Source organism: Salvelinus fontinalis, chromosome 35, assembly GCF_029448725.1.
Source record: "Salvelinus fontinalis isolate EN_2023a chromosome 35, ASM2944872v1, whole genome shotgun sequence".
NCBI lineage: Eukaryota > Metazoa > Chordata > Actinopteri > Salmoniformes > Salmonidae > Salvelinus > Salvelinus fontinalis.
Genome location: NC_074699.1, coordinates 8,407,896 through 8,432,158, shown reverse-complemented (window position 1 = coordinate 8,432,158; position 24,263 = coordinate 8,407,896). Strand labels below are relative to the sequence as shown.

Sequence of the window (24,263 nt, the reverse complement as noted above, 5' to 3'; positions counted from 1 at the left end):
TCCATTTGCACAACAGCATGTGAAATTTATTGTCAATCAGTGTTGCTTCCTAAGTGGACAGTTTGATTTCACAGAAGTGTGATTGACTTGGAGTTACATTGTGTTGTTTAAGTGTTCCCTTTATTTTTTTGAGCAGTGTATATATTTACATGTGATGACTTCTGTCATGTAGCATCCCTTATTTTTGACACTAAACAGTTTCCATATATACTTCCATAAATATTTTCAACTGGTACCGGGGGACCGTCAGACAAGTCTTGTGAAGCTTGTGGGCGCCCTAGAGCAAATGAGAGTCTCACCTTTACACAGAGGGGTCATACTAGTTTGTATCCCAAACTGTTCGGATGCTACAAACAGAAGTTGGCAGACTGCATCCAATGCAAAAAAACACATCTCTTGCTTAAACTACCATACCATTGCTTTATCAATTTCTCTGTGTGTGGTATGGTAGTACTCTATTAAAATACCATACCATCGCTTTATCAATTTCTCTGTGTGTGGTATGGTAGCACTCTATTAAAATACCATACCATCGCTTTATCAATTTCTCTGTGTGTGGTATGGTAGCACTCAATTAAAATACCATACCATCGCTTTATCAACACGCAAACACCAGTCAACAAGTTGAAGGAAATGTGAAATATGTAAATATGTATATGTTTATTTATAAAACGATGTAAAAAAAAAAAGAAATCAGTCAAGTTCCTTTCACTGTTCAATCAACACCATATTCAAGTTCTAAACAGTTGTAGAACCAGCTGTAGAAAACTTGGAATACGAGGTACTTATACATGTTTTACTGTGCTCCCTTCAAGGTGTGTTGTCAATTTTATTTCTGTGTTATCTAAATCAAATAAATCAAGAAATCTCAAACACAGCTTCATATTTTAACCAAGACATAAGACATATCATAGCCAAGACAAAAGGTTCGCTCTAAAAGGAATCCTGAAATGCATTAGGAGTTTCTTGTATTTGTTTCAGTCTTAATGGGGAATAAAATCAACATTGGAAGACTGTGTTGGTTGGCCTCTGCCAACTTCAATATCTGCCCAATCACGACCCCATTACACATGCACACACACGCGAGCACACACACGAACACAAACACACGCGAGCGCACACACACAGAAACGCACACACACGTGTTTCCAAGATTATAGGGAGCCCATTTCACTTTCCCGTCTTCTGAAGTGCCAAAATCCTGGTTTTGGCCCTAACTCACTCCAACTCGCTCATTCACTGATTTCTGTAGCCAGGCAAGCTGTTAGCTCTGGAACGGGCTGATGTCGACCCCTGGCTACCTCTACAACGGCCTAAAGTGTTTCTCCCATTCTCTGGTTAATGGAGGGCTAGTCGGTTCCTTTAACTGGGTCCCCAGGCCTTCAGTGAGATGCTAGGGCTTTCTGCCTGAATCCCCTGGACTCTAGAGGAGACGCTGTCCAGAGCTGTGACAGCCGTGAGTGAAGCCGCCACTACAGAGAACACACTATCCACAAAGATCACTGGCTTCCTTGATAAGTGCATTGACGACAACGTCCCCACAGTGACTGAACGTGCAAACCCCAACCAGAAGCCATGGATTACAGGCAACATACGCACTGAGCGGCTCGAGCTAAGGCTAGAGCTGAGGAGTGGGACACTAATCAGGACGTTATAAGAAATCCCACTTCGACCAACGAGCCATCAAAAAGGCAAAGGGTAAACACAGGCCCTGTATATAGCCATGTTATTGTTATTTGTTACTCACTGTGTATTTATTCCTTGTGTCACTATTTACATTTTTTATATCTCTCTGCATTGTTGGAAAAGGACCCATAAATAATTATTTCAGTGTGGGTCTTACAATTGGCTCATTCATCCCCCTCCTCTCCCCTGTAACTATTCCCCAGGTCGTTGCTGCAAATGAGAACGTGTTCTCAGTCAACTTACCTGGTAAAATAACGGTAAAATAAATAAATAAATAAAAGACACCGGTTGTATACGGAAGCATGTGACAAATAAAATGTGATTCGTATTTTGTTCTGTTTCGGCAAATCAGACTATATAGCGCATTATAAGGGGAATAGGGTGTTATTTGTGACACAACACACATGGGTAGTGGGTAATAGGTAGGTAATAGGTTCAGACACAAACAAACCCTACACCCCACCACTGTTTTGGTAAACAGCTGAGGGATGTGGTTGGAGAAATGTAACCACTCTCAAATTCATAGACAGCGCTATGGACGCAAGGTCTGAACAAACTGAACAAAAATATACACGCAACATGCAACAATTTCAAAGATTTTACTGAGTTACAGTCCATATAAGGAAATCAGTCAGTTTAAATAAATTCATTAGGCCCTAATCTATGGATGTTACATGACTGGGAATACAGATACAGTGGGGCAAAAAAGTATTTAGTCAGCCACCAATTGTTACGATGTACACATGGTTAAAGTAAACAAGGGGAAATAAATAAGCATAAATATGGGTTGTATTTACAATGGTGTTTGTTCTTCACTGGTTGCCCTTTTCTTGTGGCAACAGGTCACAAATCTTGCTGCTGTGATGGCACACTGTGGAATTTCACCCAGTAGATATGGTAGTTTATCAAAATTGGGTTTGTTTTCAAATTCTTTGTGGATCTGTGTAATCTGAGGGAAATATGTGTCTCTAATATGGTCATACATTGGGCAGGAGGTTAGGAAGTGCAGCTCAGTTTCCACCTCATTTTGTGGGCAGTGTGCACATAGCCTGTCTTCTCTTGAGAGCCATGTCTGCCTACGGCGGCCTTTCTCAATAGCAAGGCTATGCTCACTGAGTCTGTACATAGTCAAAGTTTTCTTTAAGTTTGGGTCAGTCACAGTGGTCAGGTATTCTGCCACTGTGTACTCTCTGTTTAAGGCCAAATAGCATTCTCGTTTGCTCAGTTTTTGTTATTTAATTCTTTCCAATGTGTCAAGTAATTATCTTTTTGTTTTCTAATGATTTGGCTGGGTCTAATTGTGTTGCTGTCCTGGGGCTCTGTGGGATCTGTTTGTGAACAGAGCCCCAGGACCAGCTTGCTTAGGGTACTCCAGGTTCATCTCTCAGTAGGTGATGGCTTTGTTGTGGAAGGTTTGGGAATCGCTTCCTTTTAGGTGGTTGTAGAATTTAACGGCTCTTTTCTGGATTTTGATAATTAGTGGGTATCGGCCTAATTCTGCTCTGCATCCATTATTTGGTGTTCTGCGTTGTACACGGAGGATATTTTTGCAAAATTCTGCATGCAGAGTCTCAATTTGGTGTTTGTCCCATTTTGTGAAATCTTGTTTGGTGAGCGGACCCCAGACCTCACAATCATAAAGGGCAATGGGTTCTATGACTGATTCAAGTATTTTTATCCAGATCCTAAATGGTATGTTGAATTTTATGTTCCTTTTGATGGCATAGAATGCCCTTCTTGCCTTGTCTCTCAGATCGTTCACAGCTTTGTGGAAGTTACCTGTGGCGCTGATGTTTAGGCCGAGGTATGTGTCGTTTTTTGTGTGCTCTAGGGCAACGGTGTCTAGATGGAATTGGTATTTGTGGTCCTGCCGACTGGACCTTTTTTGGAACACCATTATTTTGGTCTTACTGAGATTTACTGTCAGGGCCCAGGCATTACTCATCTCATATGTATTTGCTGTATTCTATACTATTCTATGGTATCTTAGTCACTAAATAATGTTTACATATCTTGCTTTACTCATCTCATATGCATATACTGTATTCTATACTATTCTACTGTTTCTTAGTCCGTTCCGCTCCATATGTATATAGTCTTAATTCATTCCTACTTAGATTTGTGTGTATTGGGTATATGTTGTGTAAGATATTACTTGTTAGATATTACTGCACTGTCAGCACAAGCATTTCACTACACTCGCATTAACATCTGCTAATCACGTGTATGTGACCAATACAATTTTGATTTGAGCCTTTCCCTATCTAAAGCAGGTTTAATATATAGTGATTGCCCATAAGTTAAACATCCTGTCAGTTGCGGTCAGTGCCGTTTAAGGTGAGGGAGGATGATCATTTTTTTATTATTTGATTTATATTGGATGACTGTCACTCATATTCCATTCACCCGGTTCAATGTAACAGCGATAGGTTTAGGCTACTACATGATACTCAAATTTTCCCTATACCCATCATGAGGTTGTTACAACCTAGCCTATGAATTAAAGTTTACAACGTAGGTGCACACAGGTCAAGAGACAAATTTGAGTTGACAGACTGACATTCAAAACCGCCTTGAACACTCTTGCCTTCATACAGCTGATATAGCCCTCAACCTCAACTTTGGACCTCAAAGAAAGTTGCACTGCAGCCTCTGGCACACATGTCTACGGTGTCGACATAGTTTAGAAACTACTAACCTCTCTCTCTCTTTCCCCACGGTCATCCTCTCTCTATCAGTTCAATAAAGTCCAAAAATACTTACAAAATACACAGATATTATAAGTTCAAGATCCTAAAACACACTACACTGCAGTTTTATAGATACATTTCTAAAGTGGACTTGAGATACTCTGAAAACTCTTATTGGCATTCCCAATGTTATCATACAGGCAAAACAACAACAACAGCAGCTGCTGGTTTTGCCCAAGTAACAAGAGGGCCACTGTTTCTAGAGACTGAGGGAAGGAAAGTTTCCCTAATCCGTGCTATGGCTCTGAGGTACTTCCCATTAAAATCACTGTCATCTCGACCAAACAATGGCTGCTTTGTGTGTGTGCGTGTGCGTGTGCGTGCGTGCGCGTGTGCGTGCGTGCGCGCGCGCGCGCGTGTGTGTGTGTGTGTGTGTGCATTCATGCGTGCCTGCATATGTCTGTATGTCTCCGTGTGTGTCTGTATGTCTCCGTGTGTGTGTGTGTGTGTGTGTGTGTGTGTGTGTGTGTGTGTGTGTGTGTGTGTGTGTGTGTGTGTGTGTGTGTGTGTGTGTGTGTGTGTGTGTGTGCGTGCGTGTGTGTGCGTGTGCGTGCACATCGTCCTACATTCTAAGCAGTCAGTGGTGTTGTTCTTCTCTCATTTTTCCCTATACTCCATTACCCCTGGATGCCTATGAATGAGAGGTGTGTTTGGTGTGTACACCTTGTTTTTGTTGTGACTTGTTCCTTGGTCCTGGCCTATATTTGCCTGGCTCTGCGACCGGCTGTTTTAGTACGGGAGACTCACAAAGTGTATGATATACCGTTTGTGACTCACCATCTGGATTCGGTCTTATGTTGCAAAATGTGAAATGGTGTACATAATACAATGGTATATCATACACTGCATTTGAGGAACAATAGGAAAGCAAATTCTGCTTTGAAAGTTGATCAACTTGTAAACTCACTTTTGAGAAAAATCACCTTTGAATGTTTTGGTATTGAAGAGCACTTCTTTGTCTACACCCATTCAGCATCATCCACACCCTCTTAAGCTTTAGCCCCACACATCTCGTTTCGCTCTCGGAGCGCACACTTGACGCACTGGCCGATGATTTGTTTACCTCTGGATAACATGAAAACCCCCTAACCAGCTCTGCTGGCAACAACTTCATTACGCTTTTTTGCAAATGTTTACTGACACTGGCCATATTCAACGGGTGTTGTACACGCGTCACATAGCGTTAGCTAACGAGCAAGCCAGCTAACGTTAGCTAGTTAAACAACAATGAACAAAGTGCCAACAATGCCACAGTGCTGGGAGCTAACCAACCAGGTGCAATGTTAGCTAGCTAACATTAGGCTCTTACTAGAAAAGCAAACGGATCTGGGAAACAAATAATAACGTCAGCTAGGGAGCCAGCCAGCTAACGTTAGCTAGCTAGCATGATGGACGTGTCTCCCTCCCTGTCAGGAATGCCATACCACGGTTGCCCTTAGTTTGAAGATGTAATCCAGAGACAGGTGTTTTCTCCATCTCTTTAGCCATCATAATCTAATTCCCCTGATTTTCAAAACTAGATCCTCCAGAAAGTGGACAGCAACGCTTATGCAGCTCCACTACACAATACATTTTTTTTTAAAGCCGCGGTCGACAGGATTACCAACACAGACTGATGAGCTCAAATACACTGAAGCCTTCAAAATGGCAGACCAATCCGAACTACTATCTCGGGATGTCCAGCCCACTCATTATCTCAGCCAATCATGGCTAGTGGGAAGGTTGCTCACTTTTTCTGTTGATTACCAAACATGGCTCGTAATTTAACAATTGTATTCGTATTTACAGATGGCATACAAGTTTGTTATTAAGGAACATTAAAGTTCACATGTTCGAGAAGGCATTTCTGCCAAAAAACGCATGTTCAAACGGCTCTCCTGTGAAGTCCTGACTTGCGACATATGCCTAGTTTCCTGAATCGGGTCAGATGTTGTAGCTCTGAGTCTCTACTTTTATCCAATGTAAAAAACACAATTTCAAATTTTACTACATAAGACCGAATCTAGGTGGTGAGTCACCTTTTAAAATATGTTATGTAAGTCACCAACAGTAACTCTATTAGCAATATTAGCTAACAATTTTTTGATTGGTAGTTAGTCTAGACAGCATACTAAACTTGTAGTAATCATGGTAGAACACCGACCAGGCTCGCACGTGCCCAGGGGCCCAGACCTCCAGGGGGCTTGTCATGCCAAATAGTGTCCCCCTGCCAAAAAGTGTCCCTGATTACTTAATGAACCAAAGCGTCCGTTGCTATGCTGGCTGCTTGGCTCTATTATAACTCGTAGCGGTCGCAAAGGAAAGAGGACGCAGGTAGTTCTAGTTCCATTTCACCGCATAAACGCTCGCTCAGTCCTCGCAAAATGTATACCTCAGAATTGCTCTCCAAGGACGCTGTTTTTGACAGTGACAACCTGCTGACTACGTGCTGCTTCAGAGGACCGAAAAGACTGGAAAGAGAACACGCTTTCTTTACCATATATTTGTCTTTATATAAGAAAATATTGTTAAATAGGAAGAAATAATTTAAGTTGTTTTTAGATTTACATGGCTAGCTACTGTACTTATTTACCACAGCCTGCCTAGTCAGCTAGCCAGCTACAGTAACTTCTATTAGATAACTGGACGGCTTTAGCTATGTACAACTATTTTTCAACAACCATTTTCCATCTAGCTAGTTGGTCATCTACATGTTGCTAGCTGTACATATAGTTCAGTGGAGGCTGCTGAGGAGAGGATTGCTCATAATAATATCTGGAATAGAGTAAATGGAATGGTATCAAACACATGGTTTCCATTTGGTTGATACCATTCAATTAACTCCAGCCATTATTATGAGCCATCCTCCCCTCAGTAGCTTCCACTGTTATAGTTACAGTTGAAGTCGGAAATTTACATACACTTAGGTTGGAGTCATTAAAACTCGTTCAACCACTCCACACATTTCTTGTTAACAAACTATAGTTTTGGCAAGTCTGTAAGGACATCTACTTTTCCAACAATTGTTTACAGATTATTTCAATTATAATTCACTGTATCACAATTCCAGTGGGTCAGAAGTTTACACACACTAAGTTGACTGTGCCTTTAAACAGCTTGGAAAATTCCAGAAAATCCCAGAACAACAGCAAAGGACCTTCTGAAGATGCTGGAGGAAACAGGTACAAAAGTATCTATATCCACAGTAAAACGAGTCCTATATTAACATAACCTGAAAGGCCGCTCAGCAAGGAAGAAGCCACTGCTCCAAAACCGCCATAAAAAAGCCAGACTACGGTTTGCAACTGCACATAGGGACAAAGATCGTACCTTTTGGAGAAATGTCCTCTGGTCTGACAAAAATAAAACTGTTTGGCCATAATGACCATAGTTATGTTTGGAGGAAAAAGCGGGAGGCTTGCAAGCCGAAGACCACCATCCCAAACGTGAAGGACAGGGGTGGCAACATCATGTTGTGGGGGTACTTTGATGCAGGAGGGGCTGGTGCACTTCACAAAATAATGACATCATGAGGCAGGAAAATTACGTGGATATATTGAAGCAAAATCTCAAGACATCAGTCAGGAAGATAAAGCTTGGTCGCAAATGGGTCTTCCAAATGGACAATGACCCCAAGCATACTTCCAAAGTTATGGCAAAATGGCTTAAGGACAACAAAGTCAAGGTATTGGAGTGGCCATCACAAAGCCCTGACCTCAATCCTATAGAAAATGTGTGGGCAGAACTGAGTTCATCTCAGCCTATGCTTCCCTCCAGTCCCTCGACTTCTTGGCACTGATGGAAACATGGATTACCACTGATAACACTGCTACTCCTACTGCTCTCTCCTCGTCTGCCCACGTGTTCTCGCACACCCCGAGAGCTTCTGGTCAGCGGGGTGGTGGCACTGGGATCCTCATCTCTCCCAAGTGGACATTCTCTCTTTCTCCCCTGACCCATCTGTCTATCGCCTCCTTTGAATTCCATGCTGTCACAGTTACCAGCCCTTTCAAGCTTAACATCCTTATCATTTATCGCCCTCCAGGTTCCCTTGGAGAGTTCATCAATGAGCTTGACGCCCTGATAAGTTCCTTTCCTGAGGATGGCTCACCTCTCACAGTTCTGGGTGACTTTAACCTCCCCATGTCTACCTTTGACTCATTCCTCTCCGCCTCCTTCTTTCCACTCCTCTCCTCTTTTGACCTCACCCTCTCACCTTCCCCCCCTACTCACAAGGCAGGCAATACGCTTGACCTCATCTTTACTAGATGCTGTTCTTCCACTAATCTCATTGCAACTCCCCTCCAAGTCTCCGACCACTACCTTGTATCCTTTTCCCTCTCGCTCTCATCCAACACTTCCCACACTGCCCCTACTCGGATGGTATCGCGCCGTCCCAACCTTCGCTCTCTCTCCCCCGCTACTCTCTCCTCTTCCATCCTATCATCTCTTCCCTCTGCTCAAACCTTCTCCAACCTATCTCCTGATTCTGCCTCCTCAACCCTCCTCTCCTCCCTTTCTGCATCCTTTGACTCTCTATGTCCCCTATCCTCCAGGCCGGCTCGGTCCTCCCCTCCTGCTCCGTGGCTCGACGACTCATTGCGAGCTCACAGAACAGGGCTCCGGGCAGCCGAGCGGAAATGGAGGAAAACTCGCCTCCCTGCGGAACTGGCATCCTTTCACTCCCTCCTCTCTACATTCTCCTCTTCTGTCTCTGCTGCTAAAGCCAATTTCTACCACTCTAAATTCCAAGCATCTGCTTCTAACTCTAGGAAGCTCTTTGCCACCTTCTCCTCCCTCCTGAATCCTCCTCCCCCTCCTCCCCCCTCCTCCCTCTCTGCTGATGACTTCGTCAACCATTTTGAAAAGAAGGTCGACGACATCCGATCCTCGTTTGCTAAGTCAAACGACACCGCTGGTTCTGCTCACACTGCCCTACCCTGTGCTTTGACCTCTTTCTCCCCTCTCTCTCCAGATGAAATCTCGCGTCTTGTGACGGCCGGCCGCCCAACAACCTGCCCGCTTGACCCTATCCCCTCCTCTCTTCTCCAGACCATTTCCGGAGACCTTCTCCCTTACCTCATCTCGCTCATCAACTCATCCTTGACCGCTGGCTACGTCCCTTCCGTCTTCAAGAGAGCGAGAGTTGCACCCCTTCTGAAAAAACCTACACTCGATCCCTCCGATGTCAACAACTACAGACCAGTATCCCTTCTTTCTTTTCGCTCCAAAACTCTTGAACGTGCCGTCCTTGGCCAGCTCTCCTGCTATCTCTCTCAGAATGACCTTCTTGATCCAAATCAGTCAGGTTTCAAGACTAGTCATTCAACTGAGACTGCTCTTCTCTGTGTCACGGAGGCGCTCCGCACTGCTAAAGCTAACTCTCTCTCCTCTGCTCTCATCCTTCTAGACCTATCGGCTGCCTTTGATACTGTGAACCATCAGATCCTCCTCTCCACCCTCTCCGAGCTGGGCATCTCCGGCGCGGCCCACGCTTGGATTGCGTCCTACCTGACAGGTTGCTCCTACCAGGTGGCGTGGCGAGAATCTGTCTCCGCACCACGTGCTCTCACCACTGGTGTCCCCCAGGGCTCTGTTCTAGGCCCTCTCCTATTCTCGCTATACACCAAGTCACTTGGCTCTGTCATATCCTCACATGGTCTCTCCTATCATTGCTATGCAGACGACACACAATTAATCTTCTCCTTTCCCCCCTCTGATAACCAGGTGGTGAATCGCATCTCTGCATGTCTGGCAGACATATCAGTGTGGATGACGGATCACCACCTCAAGCTGAACCTCGGCAAGACGGAGCTGCTCTTCCTCCCGGGGAAGGACTGCCCGTTCCATGATCTCGCCATCACGGTTGACAACTCCATTGTGTCCTCCTCCCAGAGTGCTAAGAACCTTGGCGTGATCCTGGACAACACCCTATCGTTCTCAACTAACATCAAGGCGGTGACCCGTTCCTGTAGGTTCATGCTCTACAACATTCGCAGAGTACGACCCTGCCTCACGCAGGAAGCGGCGCAGGTCCTAATCCAGGCACTTGTCATCTCCCGTCTGGATTACTGCAATTCGCTGTTGGCTGCGCTCCCTGCCTGTGCCATTAAACCCCTACAACTCATCCAGAACGCCGCAGCCCGTCTGGTGTTCAACTTTCCCAAGTTCTCTCACGTCACCCCGCTCCTCCGCTCTCTCCACTGGCTTCCAGTTGAAGCTCGCATCCGCTACAAGACCATGGTGCTTGCCTACGGAGCTGTGAGGGGAACGGCACCTCTGTACCTTCAGGCTCTGATCAGGCCCTACACCCAAACAAGGGCACTGCGTTCATCCACCTCTGGCCTGCTCGCCTCCCTACCTCTGAGGAAGTACAGTTCCCGCTCAGCCCAGTCAAAACTGTTCGCTGCTCTGGCACCCCAATGGTGGAACAAACTCCCTCACGACGCCAGGTCAGCGGAGTCAATCACCACCTTCCGGAGACACCTGAAACCCCACCTCTTTAAGGAATACCTAGGATAGGATAAAGTAATCCTTCTAACCCCCCCCCCCCCCCCCCCCCCCCCCCCTTAAAAGAGTTAGATGCACTATTGTAAAGTGGTTGTTCCACTGGATATCATAAGGTGAATGCACCAATTTGTAAGTCGCTCTGGATAAGAGCGTCTGCTAAATGACTTAAATGTAATGTAAATGTAACTGAAAAAGTGTGTGTGAGCAAGGCCTACAAACCTGACTCAGTTACACCAGCTCTGTCAAGAAGAATGGGTCAAAATTCACCCAACTTATTGTGGGAAGCTTGTGGAACGCTACCCGAAACGTTTGATCCAAGTTAAACAATTTAAAGGCAATGCTATCAAATACTAATTGAGTGTATGTCAACTTCTGACCCACTGGGAATGTGATGAAAGAAATAAAAGCTGCAATAAATCATTCTCTCCACAATTATTCTGAAATTTCACAATCTTAAAATAAAATGGTGATCCTAACTGACCTAAGACAGGGAATTCTTACTCTGATTAAATGTCAGGAATTGTGAAAAACTGAGTTTAAATGTATTTGGCTAAGGTGTATGTAAACTTCCGACTTCAACTGTATATGTCTGTCATATTGAGGTATCTAGCTGTAAGTTAAACCTGATCAATCAAATGGATAAGAGTGAGCAATTATGGTAATTCCAAATGCCCTTAACTAGGTGTCTTCGCTAGACAGACACAGAGAGAAGGTGGGAAGAAAGTGAAAAAGAAAGAATGAGAGGGAGAGGGAGGTGGGACGAGAGTGGAAAAGAGTGGAAGACAGAGAGAGAGAGATGGAGAGAGAGAAACAGAGAGATTAAGACAGCAATGCAAATGTACTTAGACTTGACTATTTCAACAACTGTTATCTTCCAACTTGTTAGGCAATCACATGTACCTACAGGGGAAGGATGGCCAGCCACACAGGAGGGGGGTTTTTACTAAGGAGGAGGCCGTGCTGACCGAGATGCATGCTGGCCTTTTCGGAGTGAAACGCATGACGTCCAAAATTAACCTACGCTTCTTCTGACGTGGAATTATCAAGGAGGTGAACAGCTGGGCAAGAGAAATAACCTTTTGTCTATCAATCACATTCTATGATATCTGAAGTTATTATGATTTCAATGAATGTCATATCAGAGAGCACAACATGTTTCAATGTGTTACTTTTTGCTTAAAGGTCATTCTAGCCTGCCAGAAGATTGAGAGGGAGAAGACCGTGGCGCCGGAGTTCAAGCCTATCAAATTTGTTTCACCATAGCACATGATCGGTAAGTTTTGAAAAGTACATATCTCCCATTTATAACACTGCACTACTCCAAATGTTCTCACATTAAAGTGTAACCTGTGTGTTTGCTTGTTTACGTCTATGTCTCCTACCATGTTCCCTTTAACTCTGCTCCTGTTCTCCTGGATCTAGGAATTCTGCCCAACACCCAGACGTGGATCACCTGAGGTCCTCCATTACCAACCCCCCTCTAACTTTTCATTACATCATCTACAGCTACTGTTATTGTCATGTTGTCATAATCTGCTCAGAAAGATTTTTTGCTCGATCATACTGGGCACATAGTAACGATAAACACTAGCACTGCAAACACTCGGAACAAAGAGAGCAGCAGTGCCCGGACTTTGCAGTCTCCCTCTTCAATTCCCCCTTCCAAGACTGGCTGCCTGTTGAGAGCAAGTGACCAGCAGAACCTCCCACCCACACAGCAACCACCTCCTCTATATTCCACACTCCAGAATTCAGTATTTTAGTCTATGATTGCCATGTGAATGTACCATTTTTTTGACGGGTGAAAATAAATGAATGACACTGTACCAAAAACAATCAAAGTTTACATATTAAATTTTTTAATATTGCCAGGTTGGTTTTCACAGCTGTTTCACAAGGTGTTCATTATTGTAAGTTGTAACGTATCCTTTGAATGTATTTATTAGTTCCTGGGACCTACAATAGATACATATATATTCAACCATAAGGGTGTACTAATGAGCTATGTGAGATAGAACGAAAATGTATCACAATAGAGGTCTACTGAAATTATATTATTTCAGTGTAGATAAGGGAAGGGCAGGTTAAAATAAAAACATGCCAGCCAGACAAACCAGTGTATGAATAAAACAGATTTGCATATGGAAGGAGTGGAAATTTGCTGTAAGTAACTAATGTGTCAAGCAGATTACACATTTTCTTTGCCATTTCCGAAACGTATTAGCGTTTAAGACATGGATTTCATGTTGTAATGTTAACAAGGTACCCAAAAGTAGAAGTAATGTTTTCATTTTATTAGCTAAACAAAAGCTATGTTTGCATAGCGATGATGAAAAGAATGTCATTTAGACTGTAATGTTGTCCAAAATTCGAATCATTAGGTCAACACACCGTTGATATAGCAACGGATGCTAATAGTTAATGGAATCCCATTGTGATGCAGGGGAGGACACTTTTTGGCCGGGGGATATTTTTTGGGATGGCAGGCCCCCATTGATTTTGTTAGTCATTCTCACTCAGATATTTACATTTACATTTAAGTCATTTAGCAGACGCTCTTATCCAGAGCGACTTACATTTAACCTTTATTTAACTAGGCAAGTCAGTTAAGAACAAACTCTTATTTTCAATGACGGCCTAGGAACAGTGGGTTAACTGCCTCGTTCAGGGGCAGAACGACAGATTTGTACCTTGTCAGCTCGGGGATTTTAACTTGCAACCTTTCGGTTACTAGCCCAACGCTCTAACCACTAGGCTACCCTGCCGCCCCCAGATATCATATTAACATGGCATTGGTCATTACAAAATGTGTCAAATTGCAGGAAATTAGCTTTAAAATTGCAAAAATGTCTCTCCACCCCATAGCAGAACTTGTAGAATTGAAATAAATTAGCTGTACAACTGCAATTTTATGCTTAGGGTCCCCAAAAGGCTAAAGCAAACACAGGAGCACATGTGCATGGCCAAAAAAACGATTCTCCCCAAAAGGACTGGGAAGTTCATGTCCATGTCCCAAATGGCGCCAGTGACCAGGCTCTGTTGAAAAGTAGTGCTCTACATAGGGAATAGTGTGCCATTTGGAAAGCACACCCTGTGTATTTCTTTCATTTGCTGTTGAGGAAGGGGCCCAAGCTCACTTTTTTCTATCAAGAATGTTGTTTCCTCACGGAGACCTGACCACAGAGTAAACCAACACTGTTATGGAACGAGAAAGGAAGGACATTATGGCAAGAGAAAGGGGTGAAAGGGAGGTCTAACCAAAACGTTCCCCCTGTCAGACTGTATGTTGACAATCTGAAGCTGCAAGAGGGATCAGTCTGTTCAAGAGATGAGGTTGGATATAGTGTGTGTGTGTGTGTGTGTGTGTGTGTGTGTGTGTGTGTGTGTGTGTGTGTGTGTGTGTGTGTGTGTGTGTGTGTGTGTGTGTGTGTGTGTGTGTGTGTGTGTGTGTGTGTGTGTGTGTGTGTGTGTGTGTGTGTATTCACCTAAGGGCAATGGGATAAATATTGTTGATTCTAAATATTGTTCTGTGTGTTTGTGTCAGAACTCACCTTCTTCTTGCTGCAGTAGATCTGCCATTTCTTCTCGGCAGGTAGAGCAAACATTGCCTCCCTGTTCTTGTCTGTCAGGTCCAATTCATCCTGTGACAACAGAAGAAGGGCAATGAATCAATCAGCCAGTCAGTCACAATCAATCCATCAATTAGTCAATCAAGGAATTAAGTAATCAGTTACATGATTATCTCATTTATTGTTTTGAGGCTTCATAATGATATGTCAAGGATGACATACTGTCTAACTCATTAACGCTAGGACCGCTAAAGCAGTCATTTGGACTGCTCATGAATTGTATTGTTTTATTACTCTAATCACCCTGATAATTGCCTCAAAACTGAACCTCGACTATAATTTCACACATATAGTATAATAACAGATGAAGTAAATGAAGTAAAGTGTTATGGGGGAGAAAAGGGGAAGAATGAGTGAGTTTGTATTTGTATTTTGTATTTATTATGGATCCCCATTAGCTGCTACCAAAGCAGCAGCTACTCTTCCTGGGGTCCAGCAAAATGAAGGCAGTTTATACAATTTTAAAACATTACAATACATTCACAACACACTGTTTGCCCTCAGGCCCCTACTCCACCACTACCACATATCTACATTACTAAATCCATGTGTATGTATACTGTGTATGTATACTGTGTGTGTGTGTGTGTGTGTGTGTGTGTGTGTGTGTGTGTGTGTGTGTGTGTGTGTGTGTGTGTGTGTGTGTGTGTGTGTGTGTGTGTGTGTGTGTGTGTGTGTGTGTGTGTGTGTGTGTGTGTGTGTTTGCGTGCGTGCGTGTGTGCGTGCGTATGCGAGCATGTGTCTGTGCCAATGTTTGTTGCTTCCCTGCTGTTCCATAAAGTATTTTTTAAATCAAATTGTACTGCTTGTGTCAGTTACTTGATGTGGAATAGAGTTCCTTGTAGTCATGGCTCTATGTAGTACTGTGTGCCTCCCATTGTCTGTTCTGGACTTAGGGACTGTGAAGAGACCTCTTGTCACATGCCTTGTGGGGTATGCATGGGTGTCCGAGCTGTGTGCCAGTAGTTTAGACAGACAGCTCGGTGCATTCAACATGTCTCATAAATAGAAGTAGTGATGAAGTCAATCTCTCCTCCACTTTCAGCCAGGAGAGATTGACATGCATATTATTAATATTAGCACTCTGTGTACATCCAAGGGCCAGCAGTGCTGCCCTGTTCTGAGCCAATTGCAATTTGCCACTTTTCCAATTGACACTTTTTTGTGGCACTTGACCACACGACTGAACAGTAGTCAAGGTGCGACAAAACTAGGGCCTGTAGGACCTGCCTTGTTGATAGTGTGGTTAGAAGGCAGGGTATCACTTTATTATAGACAGACTTCTCCCCATCTTAGCTACAACTGCATCAATATGTTTTGACCATGACAGTTTACAATCTAGTGTTACTCCAAGTAGTTTAGTAATCTCAATTTGCTCAATTTCCACATTATTTATTACAAGATTTAATTGAGGTTTAGGGTTTAGTGAGGGCTTTGTTCCAAATACAATGCTTTTAGTTTTAGAAATATTTAGTGCAAACTTATTTCTTGCCAACCACTCTGAAACTAACTGCAGCTCTTTGTTGAGTGTTGCAGTCATTTCAGTCGTTGTAGTAGCTGACGTGTATAGTGTTGAGTCATCTGCATACATAGAAACTCTGGCTTTACTCAAAGTCAGTGGCATGTTGTTAGTAAAAATTGAAAAAAGCAAAGGGCCTAAACAGCTACCCTGTGGAATTTCTGATTCTAACTGGATAATATTTGATAGGCTTCCATTAAAGAACACCCTCTGTGTTCTGTTAGACAAGTAACTCTTTATCCACATTATAGCAGGTGTAAAGCCATAACACATACATTTTTCCAGCAGTAGACTATGATCAATAATGTCAAAAGCTGCACTGAAGTCTAACAAGACAGCCCCCACAATCATTTTATCATCAATTTATCTCAGCCAATCATCAGTCATTTGTGTAAGTGCTGTCCTTGTTGAGTGTCCTTTCCTATAAGCGTGCTGAAATTCTGTTGTCAATTTGTTTACTGTGAAATAGAATTGTATCTGGTCAAATACAATTCTTTCCAAAAATTTACTAAGGGTTGGTAACAGTCTGAATGGTCGGCTATGTGAGCCAGTAAAGGGGGCTTTGCTATTCTTGGGTAGCGGAATGACTATCTTCCCTCATGCAATCATCATTACTTTTGTGCCGAATTTCACTATTTAACAAGCACACTTGGTGCTTATAAAGATGTTTAGGCTACTAATGTCTTGGTGGTTGAGGTATACATTTTTTGGTCGTTGTAAAAATAAGCTCTTACCGCATTCCAACACATATACTTTCGGTTTCATAGTTGTAACAAAGGTACACCGCGAATAACATTTTTTGAACACTTTAATGCTTGTGTTTTTACATATAGCCTACAGGGTCATAAACTAATGAAAATGCTATTGTGTTATTAGATACATCCTGCGTTTATTGCCAGTCAGACAGTATATTCAACAGTAAGTCAGTATGTCAATCATCGGACCGACAGTCAACTGCCAACGAATCCGAAGGCAGCAAACAGCCGCGACACCTCTGATGGGTTTAGTATTCACTGCGGTGACTATTTGTTCACCCTGGAACAAGGTGCTTCCCTCCCGGAGACTTTTGAAATGCATATGAGCTCAGGAAATGAATCTCAGCCATGGAAGAAAGTAAATAAAGTCTTGGAAAGAGCCCTCTAGCAGTAGAGAGAAAAGAAAGAGGGACAGATAGAGAATGGGGGTAAGGGAGAGGGTGAGACAGCACAGGAGAGACTGGGGGAAGAGAGACAGAGAGGGATATAAAGCAAGAGAGAGAGAGAGAGAGAGAGAGCGAGAGAGAGAGCGAGAGAGCGAGAGAGCGAGAGGAGGAGGAGGAGGATATGTTAAAGCACCAGGCTTTGTGCTCCACTCTCCACTAATCTGGGCCATGATGTCAACCATGCAACCAGCCCCCCAACCAGGCCCTGTCCAAGGTTGGGGTCTGGGCCTGAACAATCATGTTTTATTGTTAAGCATAGCATCAGGGTTCAAATGTACAATTACAACACATTGGGTTGTCTGACATCCATGTTAAGTGACCAGTGTGTTAAGAAGCAGCAGAGCGTGTTTCGAAAGGACGCATGTCACGATCTTCGCCTCTCCCGAGCCCGTTGGGTAGTTGTTGAAATGAGACAATGTCGTAACTAACAATTGGATGTCACGACATTGGGAGAAAAATGGGGTAAAATGTAATAAACAATAGTAAAAAATAAATAAAAATGTACAATTACAGAACCTGAATGGTGCAATGTACGCCGGCCCGAGGAGACGTACTGGAGGCCAGATATGTTGGGCCGGCTTCATGGCACCTGGCTCGATGCCCAACCTAGCCCTACCAGTGCGGCGAGGTGGAATAGCCCGCACTGGGCTAAGCAAGCGTACTGGGGACACCGTGCGCTTTACCGCATAACACGGTGTCTGACCAGTACGACGCCCTCTCACTCCACGGTAAGCACGGGGAGTTGGCTCAGGTATCCTACCCGGCTTTGCCACACTCCACGTGTGGCCCCCCCCCCAAGAAATTTCTGGGTCTGACTCTCGGGCTCCCAACCGCGTCGCCGCGCTGCCTCCTCATACCAGCGCCTCTCTGCCTTCGCAGCCTCCAACTCCGCCTTGTGACGGCGATATTCCCCTGGCTGAGCCCAGGGTCCTTTGCCGTCCAGGATCTCCTCCCAAGTCCACGAGTCCTGTGTCCTCGGTCTCTGCTGCTGCTGCTGTCTGTTCCCACTATGCTTGATCCTTTTGGGGTGGGTGTTTCTTTAACGGCTATCGTCATATTCTTCCTCCTCCTCGGACGAAGAGAGGCGAGACGGATAACCCAGGCTGCCTAAGTATGATTCTCAATCAGGGACAATGATTGACAGCTGTCTCTGAATGAGAATCATACCCGGCCGAACACAAACCTCCCAACATAGAAAATCAAACATAGACAAACCCACCCAACTCATGCCCTGACCAACTAAATAAATACAAGAAAAAGGAAAACAGGTCAGGAACGTGACACATGGGGATAGACAAAGGAGGAGAAACCGGTAGGAAGGGCTCAGACATTCGGTGAAGCCGAGGCTCAAACCCCCATTGCCATGGAGTGTGTCTTTGGTCCGGAGTCAGGAGTGTTAATGCTATGCCAGACAAATGCATTATTGCAACAGATTCTGTTTACTAGTTTAAGTAGTGCACTATATGAGGCATAGGGTGCCATTTGGGATGCGGATATAGCTTTCAGTCCGCATACAGTTCATCCCTGCATCAGAAACCCGTTCTGAAACGCATTCTCTGCAGTCGTATAAACTGCCGAATGAAATTGGGATGGGGAGAGGAAAAACACAAACTCCCATGCTCTGGGCTGATTGCCTACTCGCGGGTCAGAGCCCCGGTGTCCAAACCACTGATGTTTTCGAGATGATTTGGCGAGTTCGGAAATCAGTGGGAAAAGACTCCTGGATTATTACCAGATGGGAAAGAGGCCTGGCGATCTCCTTTCCTGTTCCTCCACTCAGCCTCCGCCTCCTGTTCATGACCTCGTCGGGCCTTGGCTGCATCCCAAATGGCATGCTATTCCCTACATAATGCACAGCTTTTGACGAGAGCCCTATGGACCCTGGTCAAAAGTAGTGCACTACATAGGTAATAGTGCGAGAGACAGCGAGTGTGCACCGTTACACCACAACCCCCCCCCCCCAAAAAAATCACATGGCTCCCCCCAGTGGCACCCCCTCCCGCCTCCAAAACCGAACCGGAGAATCGAGAAACCTCCTGCACCCTTTCTCTGGTATGCCCCCACGTTGGCCTGCGCTCCTGTGGAATTCACATAAACCAAAGCTAATATTGATACACCTACTGTCGGGAAAAAGAAAAATACATACCTGGCTTTTCGTAACACCAACTTATATTCATATTTCAGCTAAAAACCTAATTGAATAATGTTACAAATTAAAACGGGTGTCAAGCACATTGGATATGACGAGTTAGCTAGCTAGTATTCTCCGAAATCAAGCATAATTGCATCAGATACTCAATTAAGTTCTGAAGGGAAATGTATGAGACAATGTGCTAGAACGAGGAGCAGAAGCAGGGCGGTAGCTCCTCCCCCTTCTCTCTGCAAGTTTCAGTCAAGTCTACGGGCCCCCACCCCTTCTCAATTTCGAAAGATGCGCATGCCCACTTAATCGTGATTCGTCAAATTAACCCAGTGACGAAAAACCTGCGAGCCAAAACAACTACTGTTGACAGATGTTACGATACAATTTTTCTTATGTAGTCTGTCCACAAAGGATTAGCTAGGTAGCTACTCGACTATCTGTCATTCATTCCTTTGTTCCACTGCTGAGGAACTCATGAACTGTCTGCAGGGAGATGACACACACACCGGCGTAGAATTGGATACAACAGAAACTGAAACTGTCTGAAACTGTCTAGTATGCCACATTGAAGCATTGAAGGATTAGAAGGGTCGGGACTGTGTGACATGATGTACAGTATGAGCGTAGATTATTTTATCAGTAGTTCAAGGAGAGACAAACCATCTTCGGTGGCCTTGTGATTAGTGCCCACCTGACATTCAATCCCCAGTCGAGCCATACCTCTAAAAATGGAAACGGATGCCTTTCTGCTTGACACTTAGCATTAAAGAGATTGTTTGGGGTTAGGGCCATGCGAAAGACTAGTGTCCTGTCCAGAGGGCGTGCTTGTAAATCAAGCGGCCTCACGCTACAGAAACAGGAGATACCCTATGGGCAGTTCTGGCTCGGACAAGACTTACCTGTTCAATTCTTACTTTTCTTCCCTATGATAAACTGTTACTTAGACCCGGCACTTGAGACTTAATAATCCTGAGCTGAGCAGGCCTGATAAGAAAGTGGACAAAAGGATACGATTGTGTGTTAGTATCTTAGTTTTGTTCATTTTGTGTGGAGAGATGTGGAGAGGAAATAGTAAAGGAATGAAAGTGTGTGTCTCAGTGAGTAGGTGTGAGGGGTACGCATGTAGGAGTGCGTGTGGATGTGTGATTGTGGTAAGGAGTGATTGAGGGTGCGAGAAATATTGAGCACAGTGAGAATTTGTGTGTAACTTAAAGATGCACTGTCAAACATTTGTATGATTTCAGCCAATAGTTTTGAAAGTAGCGCTCAGGAGCCGAATGTGGTCTACAGAAATTGCGTACTACTTCACATACAGTGCCTTCGGAAAGTATTCAGACCCCTTGACTTTTTCCACATTGTTATGTTACAGCTTTACTCTAAAATGTATTATATTGTTTTTTCCTTCATCAATCTACACACAATACCACATAATGACAAAGCAAAAACAGAATGACTGTTTTTCTAATTTATAAAAAAGTTAAAAATAAAAACACTGAAATATTACATTTACATAATTTGGGGAGTTTCTCCCATTCTTCTCTGCAGATCCTCTCAAGCTCTGTCAGGTTGGATGGAGAGCATTGCTGCACAGCTATTTTCTGGTCTCTCCAGAGATGTTAGATCGGGTTCAAGTCCGGGCTCTGGCTGGGCCACTCAAGGACATTCAGAGACTGGAGCCACTGCGGTGTTTTCTTGGCTGTGTACTTAGGGTCATTGTCCTGTTGGAAGGTGAACCTTCGCCCCCTGTCTGAGGTCCTGAGCGCTATGGAGCAGGGTTTAATCAAGGATCTCTCTGTACTTTGCTCCGTTCATCTTTTCCTAGATCCTGACTAGTCTCCCAGTCCCTGCCACTGAAAAACATCCCCAAAGCATGCTTCACCGTAGGGATGGTGCCAGGTTTCCTCCAGAAGTGATGCTTGGCATTCAGGCCAAAGAGTTGAATCTTGTTTCTTATGGTTTGCGAGTCTTTGGGTGCCTTTTGGCAAAATCCAGGTGGGCTGTCATGTGCCTTTTACTGAGGAGTGGCTTCCGTCTGGCCATTCTACCATAAAGGCCTAATTGTTGGAGTGGTGCTGAAATCGTTGTCCTTCTGGAAGGTTCTCCCATCTCCACAGAGGAACCCTAGAACTCTGTCAGAGTGACCATTGGGTTTTTGGTCATCTCCCTGACCAAGGCCCTTCTCCCCCGATTGCTCAGTTTGGCCTGGCGGCCAGCTCTAGGAAGAGTCTTGGTGGTTCCAAACGTATTCCATTTACGAATGATGGAGGCCACTGTGTTCTTGGGGACCTTCAATGCTCCAACATTTTTTGGTACCCTTCCCTAGATCTTTGGCTTGACACAATCTTTTCTCGGGGAGTTCAACGGACAATTCCTTCAACCTCATGGCTTTGTTTTTGCTTTGGCATGCACCGTTAACTGTGGGACCTTATGAAGAGGCGTGTGCCTTTCCAAATCATGTCCAATCAATTGAATGTACCACAAGTGGACTCCAATCAAGTTGTAGAAACATCTTAAGGATGATCAATGGAAACAGGATGCACTTGAGCTCAATTTTGAGTCTCGTTGCAAAGGTTCTGAATACTTACGTAAATTAGTTATTTTTATTTTATTTATTTGCAAAATATTCAAAAAACCTGTTCTCGCTTTGTCATTATGGGGTATTGTGTGTAGATTGCTGAGGAATTTTGATTGATTTAATACATTTTAGAATAAGGCTGTAACATAACAAAATGTGGAAAAAGTCAAGGGGTCGTATGTGCACCACGTCATTGCTCTCTCTCTCTCTCTCTGCTGTGTCCATTGAGCCGTTGGTCCGTCCTGCAACCTCATTGGATAACGCTGGGCAGGCCTCTTGCTAGCTGTCACTCAAATGTCAAGGGGCTGAAGCTCATTGGCTGAAACTCGAATTACTAGGGGGCTGGTGCACGTGGGGAAAATGTAGGGAAAATGGCACTGAAAACAGTGCCTTCAAACTATGGATTTCGTGGATAATTGAGGTAAAACAGTAATTCTGCTCATAGATTATGCAGGTTTAAACTACACTTTCACACATCCAGCCCAAAGTGGGAGGTCTAAAAAATAAGCCAACGTACCATGCAATCTCTTTAGATATGATGCTTGGCCGTGATGACGATGTGTGTGTGTGTCATTGAGTGTGTATGGGGCATATGGGTCCTGTATGTGTGGATAAGACTGAGATTGCTTGCTGCTAACGAATGGCGCACGCATGCACACACATGATCTTCTACTCCAGCCCATTCAGGGTTCGACAGGAAAGGAGAGGAAAGACAGGCAAGATGGGAGGAAGTCATATAAGGCCCCGGGAGGACCAACAGGAAGCTGTAGCGACTAAATGAGATGAACGAGACAGAGAGAAATACCCCAAGGCTGTCCTCATTAGGGCACACTGTAGTGAAATGTTTTGCAACAGACAAGGTCTAGACATTACCATTTTGGCACATTTTCTTCATCTTTGTGCCTACTGAACACCACCCAGACTTCTTTCCCAACATATACCATGAGGTCTTTGCCCTGGAGCAAGCCCAGGACCCGTATTAATCAAGAGTCTCATAGTGCTGATCTAGGAACATGTCCTCTCTGTCCATACTAGTCTAATCTCAGTGAGATGTCTTGGGCTTGGCACCGCTCTGGTATTTGCCAACTCCACCCCTACATCCACCACCACCACCACACTTCCTCCCCCCACTGTTACTCCTCCCTCAGACCCTTTTGATGAGCCACAGTGTACCCCCCTCTGGTCCAAGTGAGCCCTGGATCAAGCCCTGCTAATGGGGTTGGCTCAGGACATGGAGGGCTGGCAGGAGAGGAAGGTGAGGGAGATGGGGAAGGGGTGGGGGGGTGAGGGGAGCAAGAGAAAGGGAGAGAGAAAGTGAGGTGAAAACAGAGAGATAGAGAGAGAAAGCGAGAGGGGGAGGGCAAGGAAAAAGGAAGCCAGTTGGACAGACATGCACAACTAGGGAAAGAGGAAAAGAGGGAAGAGGAATTAGGGTGCATCCCATGGCCACCGCTGAGGGTAGTCGCTCCAATGGGCTCTCAGGGGACGGAGGGCTGTTCCCCGTGTTACACAACACATTTTTGTTCTCATCCGGCTCGAGGGACCGTTCCCCCACAGCCGGGGAAACGTTAGGGTAGGGTTTTTAACATCCCGAGTTAGTTGACTGTAAATCTCTCTGGATAAGAGGATCGGCTAAATGACATGAGTATAATGTCAGATGAAACATAGTAACTAGAATGTACATTAAAACAACTATTTTGTGGTGTGGTCTTTGAAGGTTGCCATGCAAAGATCAAAGGTCAAGGGACAAGATTCTGGTCTTGGGCTGGACATTAGTCTGGAATGGTGGGATTAAGACTGCCCCAGATTCATCTCTTCTGGGGGACAGACAGGGAGAGAGAAACACATGGGGAAAGAGAAAAAGACAGAGGGAAACAGAGACAAAGAGAGATAAAAAGAGAGAGGAAGAGAGATAGAAAAAGATAAATACAAAGACAGAGAAAGAGACAAACAGAGAGACAAAATGAGAGAGACCGAAAGAGAGAGCGAGACGGAGGCAAAGAGAGAAAGCCTCCTCACTAATCTGTCATCTGCCCCCTACCCATGCCAGATGCCCACTGGTATTGATGTTGTCGCACCAACTGGGCTAGGCTCAACAAGCTACTCCCCACGTACAGCCATCCAGAACAGCCTATGATCCAAGATCATAAGACTTGGACACTGTCAAATGTGGAAGTACAACACACCTTCAATCAAAACAAATACATACACAATCAGGTTGTACTGTATAGCCTGTCATATATTTTGAAAAATGATTAGTTGTTAGTTACA

The 24,263-nt window shown here is 44.4% G+C and overlaps 1 protein-coding gene across 2 annotated transcripts in view; it reads right to left on the bottom strand.

Annotated features, from left to right (window-relative positions):
* The window catches only part of daam2 (dishevelled associated activator of morphogenesis 2), a 216,476-nt gene that overhangs the window by 88,165 nt on the left and 104,048 nt on the right, over positions 1–24,263 (bottom strand). For both annotated transcript variants that reach the window (XM_055899171.1, XM_055899172.1), the window contains exon 3: positions 14,477–14,566. In XM_055899171.1, coding sequence (XP_055755146.1) covers positions 14,477–14,566 — 90 coding nt within the window. The remainder of the gene's footprint in view (positions 1–14,476; positions 14,567–24,263) is intronic.